Below are 23195 nucleotides of genomic sequence, written 5' to 3'. Positions count from 1 at the left end.
TTTGAGGAACACTGGGAGAAATGCGGGATGAGCTTCTGCTCTAAACCTCCCGCGGGAGCTGCACCATCTCCCACCGCCCGTGACAGCGCCGGAGCGAACCCCCGGCGACTGCACCGGCAAAGAGGGCACCGGAGCAGGGAGCGGGCACACGGTGACCTCCCTGCGTGGGCAGGAGGCACAAGGGCCACTCGACGGCGGTGCGAGAAGCGGCGCCCACGCGAACGCGGCGAGTCACGGCGCTGACGAGCGGCACCGGGGACGCGGCGCCCGCAGGCCCCCCCCCCCCCCCCGGGGAGGTGAAGTGGCTCCATTTAAAAGCAAATTGAGGTCAAACCACTCGCAGGAGCTGCAGCCGCCGTGTCACCGCGGGGCAGCCCCGCGCTGGAGCCACCGGTGGCTCCAGGGGTCGCCGTCCCCTCCCCGCGGGGACCGGCGTGACGCAACCCGGAGCTGCCGGGGCTGCGTGATGGCAGCGGCACATGGCTCAGCAGCGAGGCGAGAAATCAGGGACTTTCGAGAGCTCCTCCGTGAACAGGCTCTGCAGACGATCTCCTTGACCGGTGCCAACGGCACCGCGCGAGGGGCAGGAAAACGCGGCTGGAAAAGTACCTGTTACGCGGTTTCGTCGCCATTCTCCCCCCTCCCGTGTCCCCCCCCCCGAAATCCACGGAGAGCGGGACGGCGGCGTGGAAAGCCTCGATCCCAGGAGGCTGCCAGCCCCCAGCACCGCCAGAACCAGGATGAGACCCCAGTTGTGAAGAGCAGTTTGGGGGCGGTGCGTGGGACCGGGACCCCCGCGTGGCCACGCGGCCATCCCACACTCCCTGCTCGCGGGAGAAATGCGGCCCCGCGGGGAGCCAGGACCCAATCCTGGGGAAAACGGCCATCCCGGGGGGACACACTGCAGCCCCGGCGTGGGGCAGTCGCCGCGTCCCGCTCTCGGCGATGGATGCACGTCCCACACACGGACACCCGGTGGGTGCCGCGCCGCCCCACGCCAGCCTGGGCTGCCCCAAAAAATCCCGGTCCCGGCCCGCAGGGCAGCAGGGCGATGCCTCCTGTGATCGTGGCTACTTTCCGGGGAACTTCCAGCTGAAATCTCCCGGTGACCGCCGGGAGAGGGGTCGGACCGTCACCGGCGGGGCCCCCAAATACTGCCGGGGCTGTGAAAACGCCCCCGGCGTGCCGAGCATCCAACACCGCACGGCCACCGCTGGCGCAGAGGATTCACCCGGTCCCGGGGATTCACCGGGTGCCGGAGCATCACCCCCTCTCCGGGGAATCACCTCCTTGACAGCATCACCCTCTCCCCGGGGCATCACCCCCGGGTGTATCGCCCCGCTCCCCGGTGTACCGAGCACCCAGCACCGCACGGCTACTGCCGGCACGGCGTCTCCCGGGGATTCACGGGTTCCCGGGACACCGGCGCCTCCCAAGGCGCCACTCGCCGGGCGGCATCACACCCGACCGTCCCCGGTGCACCAGATCCCTTCCACCGCACGGCCACCGCCGGTGCACGGGGCCCCTCCCGGGACATCGCCCGACCCGGGGCGGTGGGAGGGGGCGGGTGGGGGCGGGTCACCCCCCGCCGTTACATAAGGGGTTACGTCAGGGCGCGCGGCCCCGCTCTTATCCCGCCGCCGCCGCCGCCCCGCCCCGCCCGTTCACACGACGCCGCGCAGCGCCCGGCCCGGAACCCCCCGCCGCCGCCGCGCCCCAGGTGAGCCCCGCGGGGCAGTCCCGAGCTCCCGCCGCGCCCGGAGGGGCGGGGGGGCCGGGCGGGGGGACCCGGGGCGGCCCCCATGACCGGCCTGTTTACACCGGCGCGGCGCGTACCACCGCGGCGCGGCAGCGGGGGGGGCCGGCCGCCGCGCTGAGCCACCTCCCCCCGCCCGCCGAGTCGCGCTGGCGGCGCCGCGCCCCGGCGGCCGCGCGCGGGGCCGCAAAGCCGGACGCCCCGCTCCGAGACCCGGGGCGGCGGCGGCGAGGAGAGGCCGACCCCCAGGGCGGCGGCGGGTGCCGCCGCCGCCACCCCCCGGCGCGGCGGTGGTTCGGCCCGCGCGGCCGCGATTGGCCGGGCGCTTAAAGGGGCCGGCAGCGCGCGCTTTTCCGCCCCGCGGCGCGGCCGCGGCCCCGGCGCGTGCCCCCGCGCGTGCCCCCTCGCCCGCGCGGCGCTGCCCGACACGCGGGGCGGGCGGGGGGGGGGACATGGACGGCGGCCGCCGCGGGACACAAAGGGCGGCGGCGGCGGCGGGGAGGCGGCGGCGGGCGTTGCGGCGCGGGGCCATGGCGGCGGCCGCGGTGGGGCCGGGCATCGGCGGCGGCGCCGGCGGCCCGCGGTACAGCCTGCTGGCCGAGATCGGCCGCGGCGCCTACGGCGTGGTGTACGAGGCGGTGTCGGGCCGCAGCGGAGCGCGGCTGGCGGTGAAGCGGATCCGCTGCGACGCCCCCGAGAACGTGGAGCTGGCGCTGGCCGAGTTCTGGGCCCTAACGAGCCTCCGGCGGCAGCACCCGAACGTGGTGCGGTTCGAGGAGTGCGTGCTGCAGCGGCACGGCCTGGGGCAGCGCATGAGCCACGGCAACAAGCGCAGCCAGCTCTACCTGCGCCTCGTCGAGACCTCCCTCAAAGGTACCGACCCCCCTCCTGGGGCACCCCCGGGGCTGCTTCCGCGCCCAGGGCCTCCGGGGCCCCTGTCCCTGGCACCTGTGTCACCCCCCCCCTTTCTCTGAGTACCTGCATTTGCACCCTCCCTGCTACCCTCAGTGCCCCCCCCCCCCAGGTCCTCCTGCCCACCCCCCTCTCACCCCACCCCCAGGTTTTATCCCCCTTGGGATACACCATGCAGGACACCCTGGTGTTTTCCCCCTTCCCATAGGACACCCTTCTCCAACACCCCCCACCTCAGGCACTGCTGCTGCCCTCCCTTGCTCCCCATCACCCCCTTGCTCAAATCCTTCCATGGCAGTGCCTGCTCTCAGGAGCACCCAGAGCTCCCCCCAGCTCTCATAATACCCCTCCCTCCACTTTAACTCACTGTTTTTCGAGCATAACCACCCCTGGGCTCCCCCCACTGTGCCCTTGGGCACCCCATCAGCCCTGCAAGCCCTGGGGTTCCCTCTGGGGTACCTGCTCCAGGCTTGCTCCCTGCTGTTCCCATCACCCACCTCCATCCTGTCCCTGCAGGCTCCCCTACAGGGTCTCTCTGCTGCCCCTCTTTGGTGCCACCCACCCTGAGCACACCTGGAGGATCCCTGTTCTGGGCCCTGTCCCCCCATGCCCTGCCCTTAGGTTCTGCCTGTGTATCCTCTCTACCCTTTCCTGTGTGCTGCTCCCAGTGACACCCTTCACTAAGCCCACACCCATGTCTTGCAGCCCCATGCAAGGGGGGGTCCTGCAGCACCCCAGCCCCATCCCCTTCTTCTGAGGAACCCTGTTGCCACCTCCAGGCTCAGACCCAGCCCTGGGGGACATCCCTGTGTGGTGACCCCAGCCTTTCCCTGCACTCTGTGCCAGCACTGACCTTGTCCTCCTCCCTTGCACCCCAAATCCTGGGGTTCCCTCTGCTACCACAGCCCACACACATCCCTTGGAGACCTTCACAGCCTCTGCCCCAGTCACACCAAGGGGACATCTCCCCATCTCTGCCTGATGTCCCATCTCTGAGCACCCCAAGGCTGCAGCCTGTTAGGGTGCCCTGCCTGCTCCCTTGAACTCTCGTGGCTTTGGGACTGTCCCCATTTTCCCCCAGTGCCGGCTCTGTGGGAACAGCCCAGGAGAAGCATCAATGCCTGTAGCCCGGGCTGACACCCCCATTTTCCCCTGGGGTCCCTCAGCAGCATCACGGGGCTGTCAGGGGTCACCTTCTCCTGTCACAGCCGATGGCTGTGATGGTGACATCTCCAAAATGCTCCCTCCCTCTGCTCTCTTGGCTGCTTGTCAGACGCAGCTTTGCCAACGTGCTGTGAAGATGTGGAAAAATACTGGAGCCCTTGATGCCCCCTGGGCCCCCAAGCCTGCTCTGGGCAGAGCCAGCTCACCCCAATCCCTCTGCCCCAAATTTGTGTGCCAGGGCTCCTGTCTGCTTCTCAGGGGCTCAGTCTCTCAGTGCCCCCAGCTGAGCCCCCGGCATCGGCAGCCCCCAAACCCTGTGCCAGGCACAGAGTTCATGTGAGGCTGCTGAGACCCATCCTCTGAGCAAACCTGTGGCTCTGACTGCCCCTGCCTTCCCTGTCCCCTCTGTATCCCTGGGGGGGACATGTCCAGACCTGCCTTGCTCTCCCCATGCAGCCCAGCTCCTGTCTCCCTTCACACAGCCACCCAAGGGAGGCTCCCCGGGAAGGGCAGTGTCCGAATTCCTGTGCAGCCTGGACTCAGGGCTCCCTGGGAAAGGAGCCAACTCTTCCCTTCGGGTGTGTGTCCAGCTGTAGCAGGTCAAGCTCTTTCTGGCAGGTACAGGGGTGGGTTCCCACACCCCCTCTGTCATGTTGCACACCCCAAGGAGAGGTAGCTTGGCTTGGGGAAAACTCTTGGGCAGCTGTAGGTGCCTCATCTCCAGGTGGGGAGGGAGCCCCATAGATGCCCCCATCTCTAGGTGGGGATTGAGCTCCCTGAACTCCCAGGGAGGGCTTTGCCTGCCCCAGTCCTGCTGCAGCCCCGAGCTGAACAGGAGCAGTTTGACTCCCCAAACCAGAGCACATTCCCCCCTCCATCTGCCCTCCTCCTGCCTGCCCTGGGGGCTGCGCTGTGCCGGGGCTGCGCTGTGCCGGGGCAGCCTGTGCTTGCTGCCTTCCCGAACCTTGGGTCCAGATAGATGTGGATAAATATTTCCAAAGCAAAAGCCAGAGCTGGAGGAGCCCCCCCAGGTCTCCTGCTCCCGTTCCCCGTGCGCAGCAGTGCCGGGGCTGCCGCGGTGGCCGTGGAGCTGTGCTGCCGTGCCATTCTGCACGACCGCAGCTGGGCTATTTACGGGCCAGCGCAGATGCTGTGCCAACGTGCTGGGGCTCAGGGCACGTTGAGGATTAATCCAAGACCTTCTGAATTGGGAGCACAACTGTCGGGACACCCGGGCAATGTTGGGTCTCAGCTACAGCATGAGAACCTGAACCTTTATCGTTTTAACGAGATGCGGAATAATTAAATTTAAGGGCAGGGTATAAAAAGGAGGCTGAAAGCCCAGCGCTGAGCTGGAGGAGAGGCACAGACCAGTGCAATGTGCTCAGAGCCCTGATACAGGAGCACCTCCAGGGCACCATGTGCCCCTCTTGCTCCTAACCTATAGCAGTGACAGAGCTCCCTTAAGTGAACAGGTATAAGGTGTTGCTTCCCAGCGTGTCACCTGTGGGGCCACCAACTTGCCACCAGCACTCAGCCTCACTTGTGGGCTGCCCTGGCATCACCCATGTGTGTTGCCATCATTCCAAGCACCCAGCTCGGTGCCGCCAGCTCCCATCTCTCTGGCACAGCCTCTTTGCACAGAGGGAGTCAGAGGTTACACGTGGTAGTAGGCGCTGTGGTGCTGCTTCTGCTCTCCCTAGATTTTTGTTTTCCCTCTGAAGCCAAGCAAGTTAGCATGCTGCTAATGAGCTCCCAGGATAGGTGGGGGGGGCTGCTGGAAGGATGGAGGATGAGTGTGTGCCATCCTGGGCTTGGGCTGGGAGCTGGTTTGGTGATGGAGAACAGGTCTGGCCTGTCATCAGCTCTTGGCTGCTTGGCTTCAGCTTGCTAACATCTCATCTTTAGGAAGCAGCTTGCCAGCTCTTTATGTTTAAAGCTGTTTGTTTTGAAGGCAGGAAGATGATTTAACAACTAAAACACTTTTAGATTATAGAAAGAAAATGAGGAAATATTACTTTTGGCTTAAGCCTCTCCTAGCAGCGCTCCACCCAAACTGAAGTGCCTGGTGCTTGCAGTTACTGGTGGGTCGCCGTCCTCCCCACGCTTGCTGAGGTTCAGGGGGCAAGTTTTAAATCAGAGCCTTCGTTATGCTAAAAACAAACCTTGGCCTGTCAGAGGCAACAGGTCCTGGCTGCTGCTGAGCCAGTGTTTGAGCCACGTCCTGTGGGAAGGGGCTGTCGGCAGAAGTGTGTGGATGCTCCCACCTGGTTGTGTGTGAGGGGAGTGAGGCTCTGCTGTGCTCCCCGTCATGGCTTGATTCCCAGCAGAGAAGAGCCAGACCCTCCTGCTCCCCAGGTTGGGGCTGTATGGATGCAGAGGGGAGCAGGAAAGCCAAACCCTGTGTCCTGCTGTGATGTCACTGGATTTAGCAAAGTGTGGTGGTGGCAGCGGTGTGAGCTGGGGCTGTCCTGGCTGTGCCAAGGGCTCTGCTCCCAGGACAAGCAGCCTCTGCTGCAGTTTCCATGCTGTCATGCCAAAGGGTGGCTCACACCAGAGAAGCTGCTTTTCCTAGTCAGCATTTTGGTCTCCAGAGCCAAGCCTGTCCTGTGCTGCTCCCACTTGGCCCTTGGACTTGCAAGCTGATCCCTCCTCCAGCCAAATGAGACCCCCAAAGTGCACCCAGTGCCTTGAGTATCTCCAGCCTGTTCTTCCATTCCCTAGATTTAACCTTCAGACCTAATCTCAGCAGAAGATTGCTGAGGGCAGAGAGGTGCAGCCAAATCCTTGTGTTGTGCAGCTTTCCATTTCCATAGCAGTAGCCATGGATACAGACTGTTTGTGCAAATAACTGATATTCCCACCCACACCGATCACTGACCAGTGCAGCCCAGAGCTGGGTGTCCCTGGTAGTCCTTGGCTTTACCTGCTGCTGGAAGTTTTTAGCTTTCCCAGATGCTCTCTAGGGCTTTGCTCAAACAAAACTCAACTTTGTCAAATGGGTGGAGTTACTTAACTGCTTTCAAAACACTGGAGTTTGGCTGTGGGATTTGTTAACAGTGGCAGAGGTGAGTGGTGTCCTCCAGCTTCTCCCTTATGGTGCTTGAGGGTAAAAAAAGCTGGTTTCTAGAGTAAAATGATGCTCTGGTGGTGTGTGCAGGCTCTGCCTGTCACCTGGGTACTCTATGGAAGAGACCTGAGGTCTGGCAGTGAGGTTTGCATCTTGGCACCAGCTAGTAGGGCGAGGTCTGCCAGTGCTCCCTGGGGCACCCTGGCATCCCCAGGGAGCACCAGTGGTAGACCTGACCCCATTAGCTGATATGATTCTGCTGTGTTTTCTACTCATCTAATTTATGTGCAGAAGAGTCCTTTCCTTGGCAGGAGGTTTATGGAGTAAAACCTAGATTTAACCAATCGACCCTGAGATGCTCTGAGTTTGAAGAGCTCACTTTGATGTCTGGTGAAGGGAGAAGCTGCTTGGGGTATAATATTGAGTAGTAGCAACAGTAACAGTCACCAGCGTGGCTGAGATTACACTCAGCAGGCATGGTTTGCTGCTTGGACCTCCAGTTTCATCTCGTTAAAGAGTTGTTGGCACTTAATGAAAGCTGGATGAAGTGGCAGAGCTCCCCCAGCACAAATGCAGCTAAACACACAAATTTGGCCTGGGAACACCCCGTGGGCTGCAGGGCTTGGACACTGGTGTGACCACTCTTAGTGAGGTTGCACTGGCTCAGTTCAGGGCTGTCGGTTACTCCTCACGTGCAGTTCCAGTAAATTGTGCAGAGTGAGCCAGCCTTTGCCTCCTGCAGCAGAGCTCAGGTGGGAGAGGAGGTGTTCACATAGAACTGACTTTTTTTCCTCCTGTAGACTTGCTGCTAATTGTGCCTTTAGCCTCTGTCCCTTGGCTGTCAGCCTGGGGAGAATGGCCTGATGGTGGGACTGGAGCAGAGGTGTTCTCAGTGCCACTCGCTGTGCTTTGCTGGGAAGAGGTCCCTTGAGCTGGCTCCCAGGCAGTGGCTTGGATAAATGGGATGCTGGTGCGTGGTGCTCAATGGGATCCCAAAGCACTTGAAGCCACAGCAGTGCCACTGATAGTGCCCTGCAGTGTGACAGGTCCCGGTCACGTTCCTGTATCCACATAAACCAGACCCATGCCTTATCCGCCCTGGGTTAGGATAGACTTTGTAATGTGCCTGAAAAACCCACTCTCTTATCCCTCTTGGTTAGGTGAGAGGATCCTGGGCTATGCAGAGGAGCCTTGCTACCTGTGGTTCGTCATGGAGTTCTGTGAAGGGGGAGACCTCAACCAGTACGTGCTCTCCCGAAGACCCGACCCGGCGACCAACAAGAGCTTCATGCTGCAGCTGACCAGCGCCATTGCCTTCCTGCACAAGAACCACATCGTCCACCGGGACCTGAAACCAGACAACATCCTGATCACAGAGAAGTCTGGCACCCCTGTGCTCAAGGTGGCCGACTTCGGGCTGAGCAAGGTCTGCGCTGGCCTGACTGCTCGGGGCAAGGAGGGTGGGCACGAGAACAAAAATGTGAATGTGAACAAGTACTGGCTGTCCTCGGCCTGTGGCTCTGATTTCTACATGGCGCCCGAGGTCTGGGAAGGACACTACACTGCCAAGGCTGACATCTTCGCCCTCGGCATCATCATCTGGGCCATGATTGAGAGGATCACTTTCATTGACGCCGAGACCAAGAAGGAGCTGCTGGGGACCTACATCAAGCAGGGGACTGAGATTGTGCCCGTTGGGGAAGCGCTGCTAGAAAACCCAAAGATGGAGCTGCACATCCCTCAGAAACGCAGGACTTCCATGTCTGAGGGGATCAAGCAGCTCTTGAAAGACATGTTGGCTGCTAACCCGCAGGATCGACCTGATGCCTTTGAGCTTGAAACCAGAATGGACCAGGTTACATGTGCTGCTTAAATTCAGGGCAGGGCACTGCTGTGCTTTGCAGCTGGGTAAGTGATTCACACTTTTTGTCTTAATCTGTCTGCTATACTGGCCCCATAGTGCACTTTGTAGTGACACAAAGGAGTCTTATGTTCCCAGAGCTATTTCTGTAGTGACTCATCAGAGCAGTGCTTCTGAGGTTGTTTTCACCTCTTCTACTGCAAAAATAGCAAAAATAAAGTAGAGGTGGGAAATAGAATTAGCAGCTGTATGTCCTGCCACTGCCCGAAGGCCCAGTGGAGTTGGAAAGGCTGGGCAGGAGTCCTGCTCTTCCCAGGTTCTTGCCAGTGTCTGAGACAGGATGGGGTGTGGCAGAGAGACCTGTGAGCACCTGGTATAATATATGGGGGCGTCTGTCTCCCCCAGGGGCAGGGAGGGAGCTGCCAGTTCTGCCTCTGCTATGTAGTGTAATTTCTGTGATCAGTGTTGGGAGCACCTCACTGTCTGGCACCATCTCCCTCCCCTGTGGGACTTGGACAGGGCACCTCGGGGCTCAGCTGGCTCTGTCAGCAGGCACCAAGTGGCACATCTGCCTCGGCACAAAGCTGTTTCCTTTCACCTACGAGGCACGTGGGTCTGTCTTGTGGCTCTGTTTCATTTCCCTGTTAAGGGTAGGACTTCCCTTTGGTGTGAACTGCAGTGGCCCAAACCCAGGAGATGCTTTGGCCTCCAGCATCTGTGTTCGTAGACCTGTGTCTGCTCAGGAAGGAAGCTTACAAAACAGCAGTGCTCAGACTGAGCTCTGCTCTGTTCAAGAGTCCCCTCCCTTCTCCCCCCAGCTAAATAGTCTCAAGCTCAGAGGTCCTGATCCTGAGACCTGGGTGGTCACACATGGTCTGGAAGGATCCCCAGGGACGGGGTAACTGGCCCTGTCATTAACCAGTGACACAGAAGGACTGGGAGGTGTTGCCTACATGGCAAAGCTGTCTGTAAACAGGAGCTGTTACTAGGGATTTTCCCAGCCAAGCATTTCAATGGAACTGAAGAATTACAGATTACCAGGGGTGAGGCTGATCTCTTCCTACCCTAGGTCCTTTCTCAGGCTCATGCAGAGCTGCCTGCCTGTCAGTGATCACAGGAGACCTCTGACAGCCTACCTGTTAGGTGCTGGCATTGCAGCCTGGCCCCCCAGCACCTACCTCACCCCAAAACCACACAGAGCCAGCTGGACTGGAGCAGACCATGGATACAAGAGGGCAAAGAGGGAGGAAATGGCTTCCCTGGCCAGCACTCACCAGCCCTCAGCTGATGGCTGTGTGCCTGACCTGCTCTGAGAGGGAGCCTCCAGCAACAGGTAGTGGGGAGGGTGGGGCTGTTTTAGCAGATTTTGTTAAAACCCCTCATTGCTGCCCACCTGAGTGTTCCTGAGCTTATGGAAAACAATGTGCTGCCTATCCCCCCCTCTATATGTGCCCAGGTACACTCTGTGTTGTATGTAGAAAAATAAGGATATGGAAATGGAAAGACCCATTGGGTGGGTCTCGTTCTGTCACTGTTGGTTTGTCCAAACTTGTGCACGGACCATCCCCTTTGCACCATCCCACAGCACAAAATATTTAACACCCTTGAGGTCTCAAGTGGAGGTAACTGATTCAAGCACTGCTGCCTGGGGCTTGATACTGGTCCCAGTGCAAGTGTGGGCTGGGGATTAGTGTGAGAGGAGTGAATCTGCGGAAATGTGAGCCCTTAAGAAGGGTGTGCTCCAGCCCCGGGGCAAGAGCAGACACCCCACCTTGTCCCCCGGGGCGAGGCATGGGGTCCAGTCCGGGGTGGGAGCAGCTCTACCGAGGGTCAGGCCGGGCTGTGCCATCTGGGCTTGCTCTGTGCTGACATGATGCTGCTGAGTTATGCAACCAGCCCCTGCCCTCCGGGGAAAATTCATCCTGCGCAGATCTGCGGAATAGTACATGAAGGGATAACAAACACCGAGGGGACAGTCCTACCCTGCGGCTGTTTGCTCAGTCCCAGCTGCCTCCTGCAACCACCCCCCCTCCATCCGTGAGGCTGCACCGATCTCTCCTCTCCGTGGTGACACAGCTGCAGCAGCCATGGATGCTCTTACATAACCCAGCCTGGCACACGGAGCGTGGTCGCTTGGCCCACATAGAGCCCAGCACCAACCATATGTTCCCTGCAAGCCCAGAGCGTTCCTCTGCCTCACTCGTGGGGCACCAGAGTATTTGGTGGGCTTTGCTATGGGGATTTTCTAATGCCTGGTGTAGTAGTGCATTCAAATCAGCCTTCCTCTGGCTGCTGTTAAATGCAAATCTTAAATTGGAAACCTGCTTGAGAAGCTTAAAATGGGATTTAGAGCAGGGCCTGAATTCTGCTCTCAGGTAATTTTAGTTGACCGAGAAACTCACGTAACCCCTTCCAACTTATTTGTGGCCACTGGCGTGTAGCTTGGTCATGCAGTGAGTTCTTCCCCAGGATAGTTCAGACCTGCTCAGCCTTGGTTCATGTCATAACCTGGAAAACTGTAACCCTCCCTGACCCAGGCAATCGGATTTTTGCTTATTCTTTGCTATGCCACTGACCTCTTCAGATTTCGCTTCGTGTCTCAGCAGCTTTGCCTTTAGTTCTGCCAGGGATGCTGCACACACCTGCCAGCTCCATGCTCCGCTGCTCTTCCAAAATGCAGATAGGAAATGTCAGTTCTCAGAGAGGAAAGTGTTTCTGGCTTGATTTCTGCTGGACGATGGGGGTGCTTGAGGTGGAGATGATTCCTTATCTCCTCGCCCTCCTCCCCAGCACTGCCGGTGGCCCTGGGGCAGTGCTTCCAGCAGAGGTGGGCAACATTTTCCTGGGGAAAACAAAGGTATTCTCTTTCTCATTTGAATACTGTGCTTCCCCACCTTGGGCAGAAGTTTATAAACAGCCTGAGATCTTCTGCAGAAGTTTATTTAAAGCCAAGTTTATCTACAGGTCTCTATAGTTGTTTCCAAAGCCTTTTGGGCAAAGAGGACAAAAGCCTTTCTGGTACAGTTAGGGAGTGGCTGGGTTGTGCTGGGTACCTGCTAATGTATCTCTTGATTGCTAGCCCAGCACTGACTGCTATGCTTTTAAGAAACTTTATAGTTTTGATTCACACAGGACATCAAACTGCAATGGTTGTGATCAGTGTAGAAGGCAGCTTGTTTTGGCAGATTGTATTCCATGATATTTTCACTGTGGATGAAACAGTTGGTCTGATGTTGGGGTGGATGCTCAAGATGAATGGGAGGAATCTCTGCAGGCTGCTGCAGCATCTTGGGGGCTGCTGTCAGCAGGAGGGTGTCTGACAGCTGAGGCCAGCCTGGTTCTCTCCAGCACTCCTCTGTCACTGGGTTTGATCATTCCAGTTTTGGCTGAAAGTAGCTGTTTGCATTTGCATTGTTCTGCTCTTTGCATTTCCAACGTGCACCGGGAGGTGATGCTGAACCAGCTCATCTGCTCACCCTGCATGACGGTGTCTGTCTGGCCAGAGCTCCCTGGTGCTGTGCCCACCCACTCCCAGCCCGCTGATAAACTGCTGCCCTGTGGAATTTCGGAGCTGGAGGACAGAGAGGTACTGGGGACACAGCAGCAGCTCTGATAGCTGTTGGTGATCAGGGGTGCTGCATCAAGTTACATCTTGTCTGTTAGTACCACTCAGCTCAAGTTTTACCCACTGGCCAGTCTAAGGACAGCAATTTCATTCCTGAAACAGTTGGTTTTGACTTTGGACTGTTTCCAACATGGTTTGTGGATCTTGGCAAGGACAAAAGCCATGGGACAATAGAAGCAAAGTCAGTTCCTCTTCTCGGCCATAGCAGCAGGTGCAGCATCACAAGGCCACCCCAAAGTTTGGTGATACTCTTCTTGGCAGTATTGATTCTATCTGGGGTGAAATGAAGCCCTGCAGGTGAATTGGATTGTGTCACCTGTGGCCAGATGTATTAGTGTTTGTGTTTGTTCACTGTCAGCCCTGCTTTGCCTTCTAGGGGAGACTGCTGCAGTTGGATTTAAGTTGCTCCCAAAGAATGCATCACAAATATAGGTACAGAGCGTGAGAAAGGGCTCAGGAGATAAATCAGACTCTCAGCCCCCTTCCCTGGTACTCTGTGTTCCCACACGGGGGCAGATATTGTGGTTAGCACGAGAAGGTGATGGGTTATCTCTCCCTCCCCTGCACTGTCCTCTCTGCCGTGCGGACCCCATTGCCAACTCCCCTCTCTGTGAGACCCACGCATTGGTGTCACCTTTGCATGCTGGGTGAGGACTCCATGGGCTGCTGGTTCATGTCCTGCTGATGCTGAATGAACATTCGAGCTGATTAAAACTATAAGTGGCATCAGAGGAGGGATTAAAAGCTCTTGAACAAGCTCCTGCAACAACGTGCGTCAGTGGGGTCTCAGAGCTGTGAGCTCAGGGCTACTCAAGCAAGAGCCCTCCCTGAAAATGCTCCTACTCCAGGGAAGCACAAACAGAAACAGTGCCCTACTTGCTAATGAAGCTGCATAACAGGAGAAATCTTCCAGAAAAATCCTTGTGTGTTTGCCCCTGACCTGATGTCTGGGTGCCTCTCGCCTCCTCAAACAGAAGAGGTTTTTTTCTGATGGCAGCCTGCAAAAGTGGCATCTCTTGGTTGACCTCTCCTGAAAAGGAGTGTGCCCATGACCCTGCCTTCTGCTCTGAGCAGCCTCTCCCTTTAGAAATGTGTTCCTCAGGCATGGATTTCTTTAATGAGATTTCCTAGGGCTAAGGGATTGGAGTAATTTGCTGGGCAGTGGCATTTTTTCTGCAGTAGGTCTCTCCTGCTGCTCTCTCAGTGTCTCTGCAGAGCCTGTGGTCCTATCCCTGGTGGGGGGGGACCTGCCCCTGATGAAGGGGGGAGCTAAATCCAGCCCCCAATTTTTTTCCATATAACTTGAGCTCGGAGGTCAAGTTTGAGGAAAAATTAAACTGATGTTAACTCCTGGAAAATTACCACCCCTGTGTAGCATGAGGGAGGGGTGACAAAGTGAGACTTTCATGGAACCACCACCACTGCTTCCCAGCACAACTGCTGCCCTTGGCTCTGCTGGTCCCTTCCTCTGAGTTTGGGGCATCCTGAAGGGTGTATTTCCAGTACAGAAGTGACATGTGCGTGTGTCCTGTTCCTTTGCTGGGTCCAGCTCTGCTGCTGTGTGGGATGTCTGCAGGCAGTTTTCTGGGTTGCAGACGAATTGGATGGAAAATGCTGGTGGCTTATGTGTGGAGTTGAGCACTTCAGCATCCCTAAGCGGAGAGGATGGGTGGGTGCAGTGCCAGGGCTGTGGATGAATGGGTACAGCACCCCAGCTTCTACAAGGACCATGGGGGATGCTGAGTGTCAGGGCTTTGGCCAGAACAGGGATTGGGGCAGCAAATACCTGCCTGCTCTTCCCTAAAATTCCTGGTGCTTAGCATCTTTGTGGGCTGAGCTGTGAACCCATCCTACTCTGCTTCCAGTTGTACCAACCTGGATTTTAGCCACCCCTTGCAGAGCCACTTGAGATGCCCAAGCTGCTGCTGACGCACCGGGCGAGCGGTGCAGGGCATCCCAGGATCACAGCTTGTTCCACCTTTCCTGGTGGAGCACAGGGAGCCAGCGCTCACGGATGCATTACGTGGATGCTCAAGGCCAGGCTCTGCCATGGTAACACTTGTCCTTGTTCCAGCAGGGCTGTTGCTGCAGGGAGCCCTGTGGGATGGGGCGACGCTCAGCCCCCAGTCAGCCCATCCCAGCTCAGCCCCTGTGCTGGGGCAGCTGGATGTGTGCTGACCTTGACAGTGTGCTCCATGCACTGCTGAGTCCCTCCGGGAAAGAACTGACTGTAAACTGAGCCCAGTTCCTATCTGGATCGATAGCAAAAGCACTGTGAGGTAGAGGGATGTGGCAGCACCCGTTTTGGACTAACTGGGGTCAGTGGGCAGGCAGTGGGAGTGGTGTCCTACACCCTTTCCATCCAGCAGTGACAATGAAGTTACAGTGTAGTAACTGGAACAAATCACTGACAAACCTGACCTGTCTTTCTCCTCTCTTGTTTTCTCTTACAGATTTATTTACCAGGGACCCATAATCTCCGTTATTTACATGCAACGAGGAAGTCAAAGATAAGGGAAGATGATAATAGAGAAGATCTCTGGCAATGTGAAATCTTTGGGTGTTACTTTATTGTGTCAGGAAGGGGTGTTGTGGGGGTGTGGGAGGGGGATGCAGGGGCCTGTGGAAGAGCACAAGCTGGCAGCTGTCACACTGATGAGACCTTTAAACAACATCCAGAGCGTGGAGCTGCCCTTGCCCAGCCCTCCCCACATCCCCTGTGCTGCCACTTGACTCTGTAGATGTTTCTAGAGATGTGGTTCCATAAGGAGGCGGCCTGGCACTGAGGTGTGCTGCCAGGCACCAGCTCTGAGTCCAGCTGGGCACAATTTTGGGTTGAAAGCTATTGATTTAGCCTAGGGAAAATGGAAGCAAAGTGATGGTGAGGTTTGCACTGGGAGTGCAGTGCTTTAGGAAAAAACAGTCTCTTGAATCACATGTTGCAAGCAGCTAAATAATAATAATTTCATAGCCAGGCAGCTCCTGAATAGGTGGGTGCTGCCCAGGCTGTGAGCAGTTGACATTAGGATAGAGTAGGATAAACAAGCTGGAAAGCCATTTGGCAAGGCATATCTGCTGCTGTGGTGGGCAGACCTCTGCTCTCCCTGAGCTGGATTTCACTATGATGTTTGGTACTCTCTGTACAGAGGTAACTGTGGAGCTGCTGAGTACATTTTCAGGTGGACATCACCTGCATACAAGAGAAACACAAAGCAGTCCATTGCTCTGATCCATTTAATGCTGAGCTCTAGTTTTTAGAAACAATGCTGGGGAGAGGAGGAGGTTTGGCCTGAGTGGCTCATGGGCTGGATTCTTGCCTCTCATGGGACACTTTTCCCTGCTAGCTAATGATCTCCAGGAAGCAAAAGGCAGTGCTGCTGTTTGGGGTGGGTTACAATACAGTACAGCTCAGGTAAGGAGGTTGGAACCTCAGGCTGAGCAGTTAATACTCGATTTCCTTGCCTGTAGTTAAACTCCTATTCTGGGGCTGCCCCCATGTTGATGATCTTTAGACTTTGCTCACTGTAAATGCAATGTAAAGCACCAACTCTTCTCCACCCTGCAGCTTCTGAACCACCTAAAATGTTTCTCACCAGGTTAAATCACCCAGCAGTGGTTTGGGGAGAGGGCTGGTCTGACCCAGCAATGCTCCCAAGCTGCTGGGGTGCTCAGCCTGGAGCTGGCCATGGCCATGGGCAGGAGGGGATCCCCTTGAGCCCCCTGGCTGTGGGAACTGCTCCTTGCCTGTGTGCAGGCTGCAGCTTTCCTGTGTCATCACTGGAAGGTTCCTAACTGGCAGCACCTCTGTGTATCTCCTCGGCGTACTTTGCTGACCTCATGGGAATGAATGGAAATGGAGGAAATTCAGGTGGGCTAAGGCAGAGCTAGAGCAGAGAAAGGAGGGAGGGGCTTCTTTCTTCTTTTACATCTATTCCAGGACACAAAGCTAAGGCTGTGGCTGCAGGAAGACCAAGTCCCTCTTAGAAGGACCTGGAGGCTCCAGACCATCTGTCTGTGACTTGTGAAGGTTCAGACAGCCCAGATTCAGCGCCAAGCCCTTGTTCTCACACTGCTTTTGTGTTTCTCCCTAGGGATGCTTCTGTAGGGTGCAGCCAGGTGAGACTCTCCTGCAGCTCTCTGTGTTGCATCCCTGAGGAGGGGGAGAGTGAACCCTGTAGCTCACAAGTGCAGTGTTAGTGCCCTGATTACTGGACCCATCCTTCCTCCACCTGGCAGAGCCTTTGCTCCTGACTGTTACAACTGTTCTAACCGAACCCTGGCCTGAACGGGTGCAGTAAGAGGGTTTTGTCCTCCCAGCCCTGCTCACAGGGCTTTCCCTGCTGGAATGGCACCTCAGCAGGTGTCTCATCGCCGTTGAAGGGAGCTTCCTAGCAGCAGGAATACCAAGCCTGAAAGGCGGGAGGTGAGGATGGAAGGCACTGAGTGGGGTTGCTCCCTGGGACCATTGCCTCCAGCCAGCTGCCAGCTTCCTGCTCCTCTCTGGGGACAGGAATGAGCCCGGCAGGCCCTGGGAGGGTCAGTCCTCTTGGTCCACTGCTGTTTCAGGCCATGTTCAAACCACACGTCTCCACCTCAGCTTTTGAATTGCAGATGTGTTTTTAAAGCAGCTTGATGTTAGTGAGCTAGACCGTAGTGCCTTACTTAGGATTTAGCAAACACTTCCCAGGAGGAGTCCTAGGGCTGCTAGCCTTTGGCCAACGTGGATGTTTCCCTGATTAGTTTGTCCTTTTAAGAGCATTTCTCCCTGATGATTTTGCTGCTGTTTGTGCTCAACTCCACAGACTATACAGGAACTTGCCTTGTGTTTACAGCTCCCCACATCTCTCCTCCCAGTTACTTTGGCCCAGACCAGCACTCCCTCTAGAACAAGCTGGGAACAGGGAACAGCTCAAACCTGCATGTGCTGTGGGATAGAGGATGTTTAGGCTTCTCTTGCCAGGTGGGTCTATCTGGCCTTACCTGCCTAAGCTCCTGCAGGCTGAACTTCACCCTCCGCTGTGGATGTTCTTGGCATTAGGATGCGCCGCTGGGAAAACCCAAGCTTAAGAAAGCAACACCAAGCCTGCAGCCCATAACCCAGCCTGGGTCAGGCTGGCTCTGTCTTTTTTGGCTGCAGTGAAGCTGGGCATCCGGGTAGGGGGTACCTGGTCAGTGTGGGGGGAGCCAAGGCCCCTGTTGCAGAACCCTGTCGCCCTCTGGGCTCATGCGGCCCCAGCCGGTGCCCACGCCGGGGGAGTGATTGTATGAAACTGTTTACTTCTGACTTTGCTGTTTACAAGAGGGATGTGGGGTGGGTGGGGGGAACAAGCCAAGCCTCAGGAGGATTGGGAAACATGTTATCTGCACCAGCCTGCAGCAAGGCTGACACCACCGGCATCATGCAGGTGTCACGGGGATTTCCCGGCCAGCTTTGGTCCATGGGGAGAAAAGCAGAGGTGGCTCTAGCCTAGAGGGGTTAGATTAGCTTCCCCATATCCCCTTGCTGCTGTGTTTGAGGTTCAGCAGTGCTAGTGACAGATAAGAGTTACCCCTGTGGTCTTCCTTTACTCCTCAGGACCCAGCTCCTTCACATATCACAGGCTCCCGGAGCCTTTCTGGAGCAATAAGATGTAAAACGAGCATTACCATCGTCGTGGAAATCCTCCGTTGTGTGCGGTGTCTGTCTCCTCTGTATGCAGTTCGAGTCTGGGTTTAAGCCTGCCAAGCATCATGGGACAGCTGCTTCAGGGCACAAACTGGGATTTGTTTCCCTGGGCTTTCTGCTGGTCAGGAGAACAGGGAAACCCGTTGCTGCTTTCCTTCCTCGCCACAGGCCTCTGCTGCCTGAGCCTCACACTAGAGCTGCGTGGGGCGAGGGGGGCTCCTGTTCCCCTTTTTGGCGATGCTGACATGGGATGGGTGTGTGGTGCTCAGTGCTGTGCCAGCTTGGCCGTGCCGCAGGAGCAGGCTGTGGGCTTTACTCCACTCTTCACAGCCCTCCCCATCCCATCAGCAGCATTTGGAAAGCAGAGCCCCCAATCCCTCGGCAGCAGGATGCAGCCAACACTCCTGCCACTGGCTCCCTCACCCAGGAGCTGTCACTGGCATGGGGAGAGCTGTGCCAGCAGCTCCTGTGCTCCTCCGCTGGTTACAGGCACATCCCACAGTGTGACCCTTCATGTCCAAAAGCGTTTCACACTCCAGGGTGTCTGGGGTGGTGGGTGCAGCTGGGAGGGAAGCACAGAGAGCTGCTCTCTTCCAGCTGTGACCTGCCACATTATTTCTCTGTAGCCTGCCTGTAGTGCTTTTAGCTTTGAGAGTGATGTCTAGGCTGCTGGAAGAGCTCATGGGCCACATAGGGGTGCTTGCTGATCCCCATCATGGCACCTTTCCCCTTCCCAGCAGCTGCCCAGCCCACCATGGGCCTTCAGCTCATTCACCCAGCAAAACACAGCAGCTCTGCAGGGATGAGCAGCTTCACTGCCACACCACTGGGGTGCTGGCTGACCCCCAGGACAGGCACCCTGCCCCAGCCCTGCTGTGGACTCCTCCTGGTCCCCACAGCCCCTGTGCTGAGTTAGCAAGAGCAGAAGGCTTAAACCCAGACTCCAAACTAAAGATAATATTAGTAAATGAATCTGTATTTTTCTTTTTTTTTTTTTTTTTTTTTTTTTTTTTTTTTTTTTTTTTTTTTTTGCACAGAAGCTGGTAATCTAGGACCTATGTGTGAACAACTTTATATAAATATTTTTTGTACTTGGTTTACTCGGGTTTGGTATGAGATGTTCTATTTAAGTTCTTTGAACACTGTGGATCCCCTGATGTGTATGAATGGCAGAGGCTTTGTAAATTAAGGGACGTTTGTGTGAATAAAGCTATTTGATGGGGTTGAAAAGCCACACACAACTTGAAACATGAGCTCTGTGTGTTTGTCCTCCGCTGTGCTGGCAGCAGTGGGGTTGGAAGGGTGTCCCCTGGCAGCAATGGACAGACCAAGGCCCTGAAGCAGCTCTGACTCCATCCCAAAGGGCAGGTCCAGCTAACCCTGGTCTGGGGTAGCTGGACTGACCCCAGGGCTTAGGGCACTAAACCAAGGCATGGTGGCCAGTGCCAACCAGAACGTGGCTCTCTGGCACGCGGCACTTGTGGCCCTTTATCCTCGCCCTGGATTAGGATTAGCCCCGTTCTTGTTGCAGACACCCAACTAGGCCACAGCGATTAGTGGGACAGGGAACCTCTGCCTGCCCGAAAACACCTCCCCATCCTGCCCCTTCCTTCCCATCTGGCCACTTCCCCAGCAGCCCCGTTTGGGAGCCAGAGAGGATAAGCAGCCCTTCGCACAGTTGGCTTTCTGTTCTTGTCGTGGCTACAAACCCACCAAGGAAAATGCCCAGCAGAACTGCTGCTTTATTAGCCACACTTTCTCCCTTTGCACAGATGCTCTGCCCCAAATCCCAGATGCAAGACCAAATCCGAGCTGGTCACATCAGCTGGGATCCCCCGTAGCCCCATTTCCAACCGGGACTCTCAGTACCGCGATCGACATCCATGGTGGGAAAAGCACCACAAGGCTGAGCTGCATCCTGCAGCTGTTTTCCTGTGGGTGATGTCCACAGGTGTTGAGCAGCTTGGGGCCACCCTGGGTGGGACACATGGTGTCCTGTGGGACACAGGATGTCCCGGCACGCGGGGCCACACGGCCCAGCTCGCCAGCCCTTGCGTAACGGCCCCGCAGCCTCGCGCGACCCGAGGCAGCGGCAGCGCCCGCGCTGGGACGTGCAGGGCAGCCCGTCCTCCCCTGCCACCCCCCCTGCGGCAGCCCCAGCACCGCCGGCCGCACGGCCCTGGGCTCCCCCCGCGCACCCGTCAGCATTGTGCTCCCTAATCGCTGCCGACAGGCACCGAAAATGGATGTTCTCAGCCCAGTGGGGCCGCAGTGAGGCTGGTCAACCCCAGCTGGAGTGATGGCCCCGCTCACCAGCCGGCAAAGGGGGCCCAAGCCGTGTTTCCCTTGGGCCCCCCACCTTCCAACTGGTTGCTCAAACATCTCCCCCCAGTCCTGCCAAGAGCATCCTGGCTGCAGGCAGAGAAGAGGCCAGCTTAGCTCCAGTCACACTGGCCCCTGGTGTGAACACACCCCAACATTGTCCCTGTCCTGGCGTCAAGTGCAGCTGCAGAGAGCGGCTGTGCTACATTGCTGTGCCCCACCAAATACAGCCACCCCCAAAATCTCTGTCTCAAATGTTGCTGCACCTCCAAGACTTGTTTAAGCTACACCAGTGACGAGGATCATGTTGCCAATCTCCAGGTTCATGGCATCCCACGCTTCTCTGTGACCAGACACACATGTGAGCGCCATGGCCTCTGGCTCCCAGCTCATCCCTTGCAAGTGGGGTGAAACTGAACCCCAGCAGGAGCTTGGGATGGGAGCCTGGGTCGCCTTGCACGTGTCCTGCCGTGCTGCAGGCGAGGAGCTGGTAAGGGCAGGTGACCACACTGCACAGTCGACAACCAAAAAGCGTCATTAGCGAGAGATGTTGGTGTCAGTCACCAGGAGAGATGTTTCACTCTGGATTTGCTCTCTGGAGACCTGCTATTTTGCATGCAAAGAGGTTTGCTGAACTCCACAAAGGTGCTTCAAGTATTTGACAGCTGACAGAAGTACCCTGGCAGCCACCGCCTGCCCTGTGCTCCTCAGGGACCAGGGGGGCACGTGCTGGTGCAGAACTGCACGTGGGAAAGGCCACAGCCAGGCAGCAGGGCCAGGGTGGGAAAGGTAGCCACCTTGGCCACAAGGCCAATCACAGTCCTGAGTACCAGCACCAATCTCACCCCAGAGGGATTTAACATCAGAGCAGAGGCAAGATGCTGCCGCCATGGCTTCGCTCTCCCTCTCCCCTGCTTGCACACAGGAACATTTTTCAAGAGCCTCCTCTCCACAAAGACTGTGTTTTACAGCTGAAGCACTAAGTCATTCAGCACAAAACATAAGTCCATATTTCTTTTAAGATCTCTTGAGCTCCTCAAGCAGCAGCCACTTCAGCAGCCCTCGCTGGGCCAGAGTGACATCCGCTGCTGCCTGAGCTGGTGGGAGGAGAACAAGGTCCATTGTATTGGCACAGGACATTCATCCGCCTCATCCCTGCATTGATGAATTGCTCCACTTTATCCGTGTCAGGCTCCAGCACAGCAGAGGATGAACAGCTAAAGCTGCACTAAGCCCACACACTCCATTGAGCTGGGAGATGACTCAGATGCAGGTGGAGGTGACGGTGAACACAAGGGACGAAGCTGAGCGAGCAGGGGCTCTGCTCTCCCCATGGACCACCGTGCTGAGAGGCAGCAGCCTGGACCCTCCTCACCCTCTGTCCCCCTGTTTGGTGGCAGGACAGTCACAGTGGTCCTTGGCACAGGGACAGCCCAGCCTTGGTGCTCTGCCACACAGTGGATAAGGCCATGGATGGCACCAAGATGTCACTTTTTAAATACCTTTTATCCCAATGCACACAGTATCCCAACAGCTCTCCAGCATCAGCTCAAGAGAGCCGTGCATGAGGAGCAGTGCAGCCCCCAGTGTGTGCGGGATGGCCCTGGCTACCCCGTCCCTCCTCCTGCAGAGCCCCAGGTGGCACTTGGGATGCCAGTCCTGCCAGGGGGATCCTGGGGATGGAGCAGGGGGAGCAGCATCGCCCAAACCGCCTCCCGATTCCAACCAAGGCTTCAGAAAAGGTAATTTTTGCCTTCCATCTGCCTTGAATGCAGGGTGCCCACTCCACCTGCACCCCACCTGACTCTCCCCACAGCAGGGACCGCACGTGGCAGAGGCAGCAGCTTCACCCAGAGCCACTTCAGGTCAGTCTCAGTTCCATGAACAAAAGCTGCTTCTCCAGCTCGTTTCCTGACAGAGCTAATGGCCTGTGCCCCTCTGGGGACCCAGTACTTGCTGAGAGGCAGCAAGGGAAGGAATTAAAAACTTATTTCCTCTGCCAGAGATAAGATCTTTAAACAAGCTTCTCAGCCAAGAACTTTAATTTTTTTATTTTTTTTTACAGGTTTTGCAAGGGAATCTTATTCTCCAGAATTGCATCCGCCTCCAACCCCACTTAGAGCTGCCAAAGCCTGTACTTCCCCTGGGACCAGCCTGCAAGAGGCAGAGATGGATGGGATGACACGGGCATGATTTTACCCTTCTGTCCTGCTGCCGGAGCCGGGGGCTGTCAGGATTCCCAGAGGATGCCCCTGCTCTGGCCCTGCACTGTGGCTCCTCCAGCCCCCCTTGATCAGCCCCCCAGACCACAGCCATGGGTGCCACAGCCCCTGCCCCAGCACTGGGGCTGGATGAGGCCCCAGGGTGAGCACCCTTGTGAGCAGCAGAGTCTGGCACATCCCTCCAAGCTCCAACTCTGCTCCCTCCACATGGATCCAGCCCCACAGTCACTCCTGTTTAACCCAAGAAGGGCCAGTGCCTGTGGTCTTATGAAAGGTGCTCGTGCCCCCTCTGTAAAGCCTTCTGGGAATCAGTGAGGGCACTAAACTGGCCATGCAGGGTCCACCTCCCCTTCTCCACAAACCCAAGAAGGTCGTTGTCTCACCATAAGCCTCAATCCCTCCTTGTGACACAGACTTGTCCCAGTACTGGCCCTCTGTCTGAGGAACATGGATAAATGTTCCCCAATGTAGTCTTCAATGGCAAGAAATAAAAGCCCCCATGCTTGTGCCCTGGGGGTTTGCAGCCTCCCCTTCCTTGGAGCCTGTTGTGGGATCAAATGCTTTGGGCTGATTCATCCATGTGAGATGGAGAGCTAAC

At 57.0% G+C, this 23195-nt stretch overlaps 1 protein-coding gene across 1 annotated transcript; it reads left to right on the top strand.

Moving 5' to 3' along the window:
* Positions 1 to 2286: 2286 nt before the first annotated feature.
* Positions 2287 to 19040, top strand: STK35 (serine/threonine kinase 35). Its single transcript, XM_017833155.1, has 3 exons — positions 2287 to 2629; positions 8063 to 8810; positions 14842 to 19040. The coding sequence occupies exons 1-2, from the start codon at positions 2287 to 2289 to the stop codon at positions 8773 to 8775; spliced, it is 1056 nt and encodes a 351-aa protein (XP_017688644.1). The 3' UTR covers positions 8776 to 8810; positions 14842 to 19040.
* The last annotated feature ends 4155 nt before the right edge of the window (positions 19041 to 23195 follow it).

Source organism: Lepidothrix coronata, unplaced genomic scaffold (genome assembly GCF_001604755.1).
Source record: "Lepidothrix coronata isolate B3197 unplaced genomic scaffold, Lepidothrix_coronata-1.0 Scaffold212, whole genome shotgun sequence".
NCBI classification, from domain to species: domain Eukaryota; kingdom Metazoa; phylum Chordata; class Aves; order Passeriformes; family Pipridae; genus Lepidothrix; species Lepidothrix coronata.
This window is presented reverse-complemented; position numbering and strand designations above follow the sequence as displayed.

What these genes read in the sequence shown, in the direction of transcription:
- STK35 (XM_017833155.1), top strand. Translation starts at nt 2,287, where the DNA reads ATGGCGGCGGCCGCGGTGGGGCCGGGCATCGGCGGCGGCGCCGGCGGC. An exon ending in CGTCGAGACCTCCCTCAAAG is followed by an intron (nt 2,630 to 8,062) that starts GTACCGACCCCC and finishes CCTCTTGGTTAG; the next exon opens with GTGAGAGGATCCTGGGCTAT.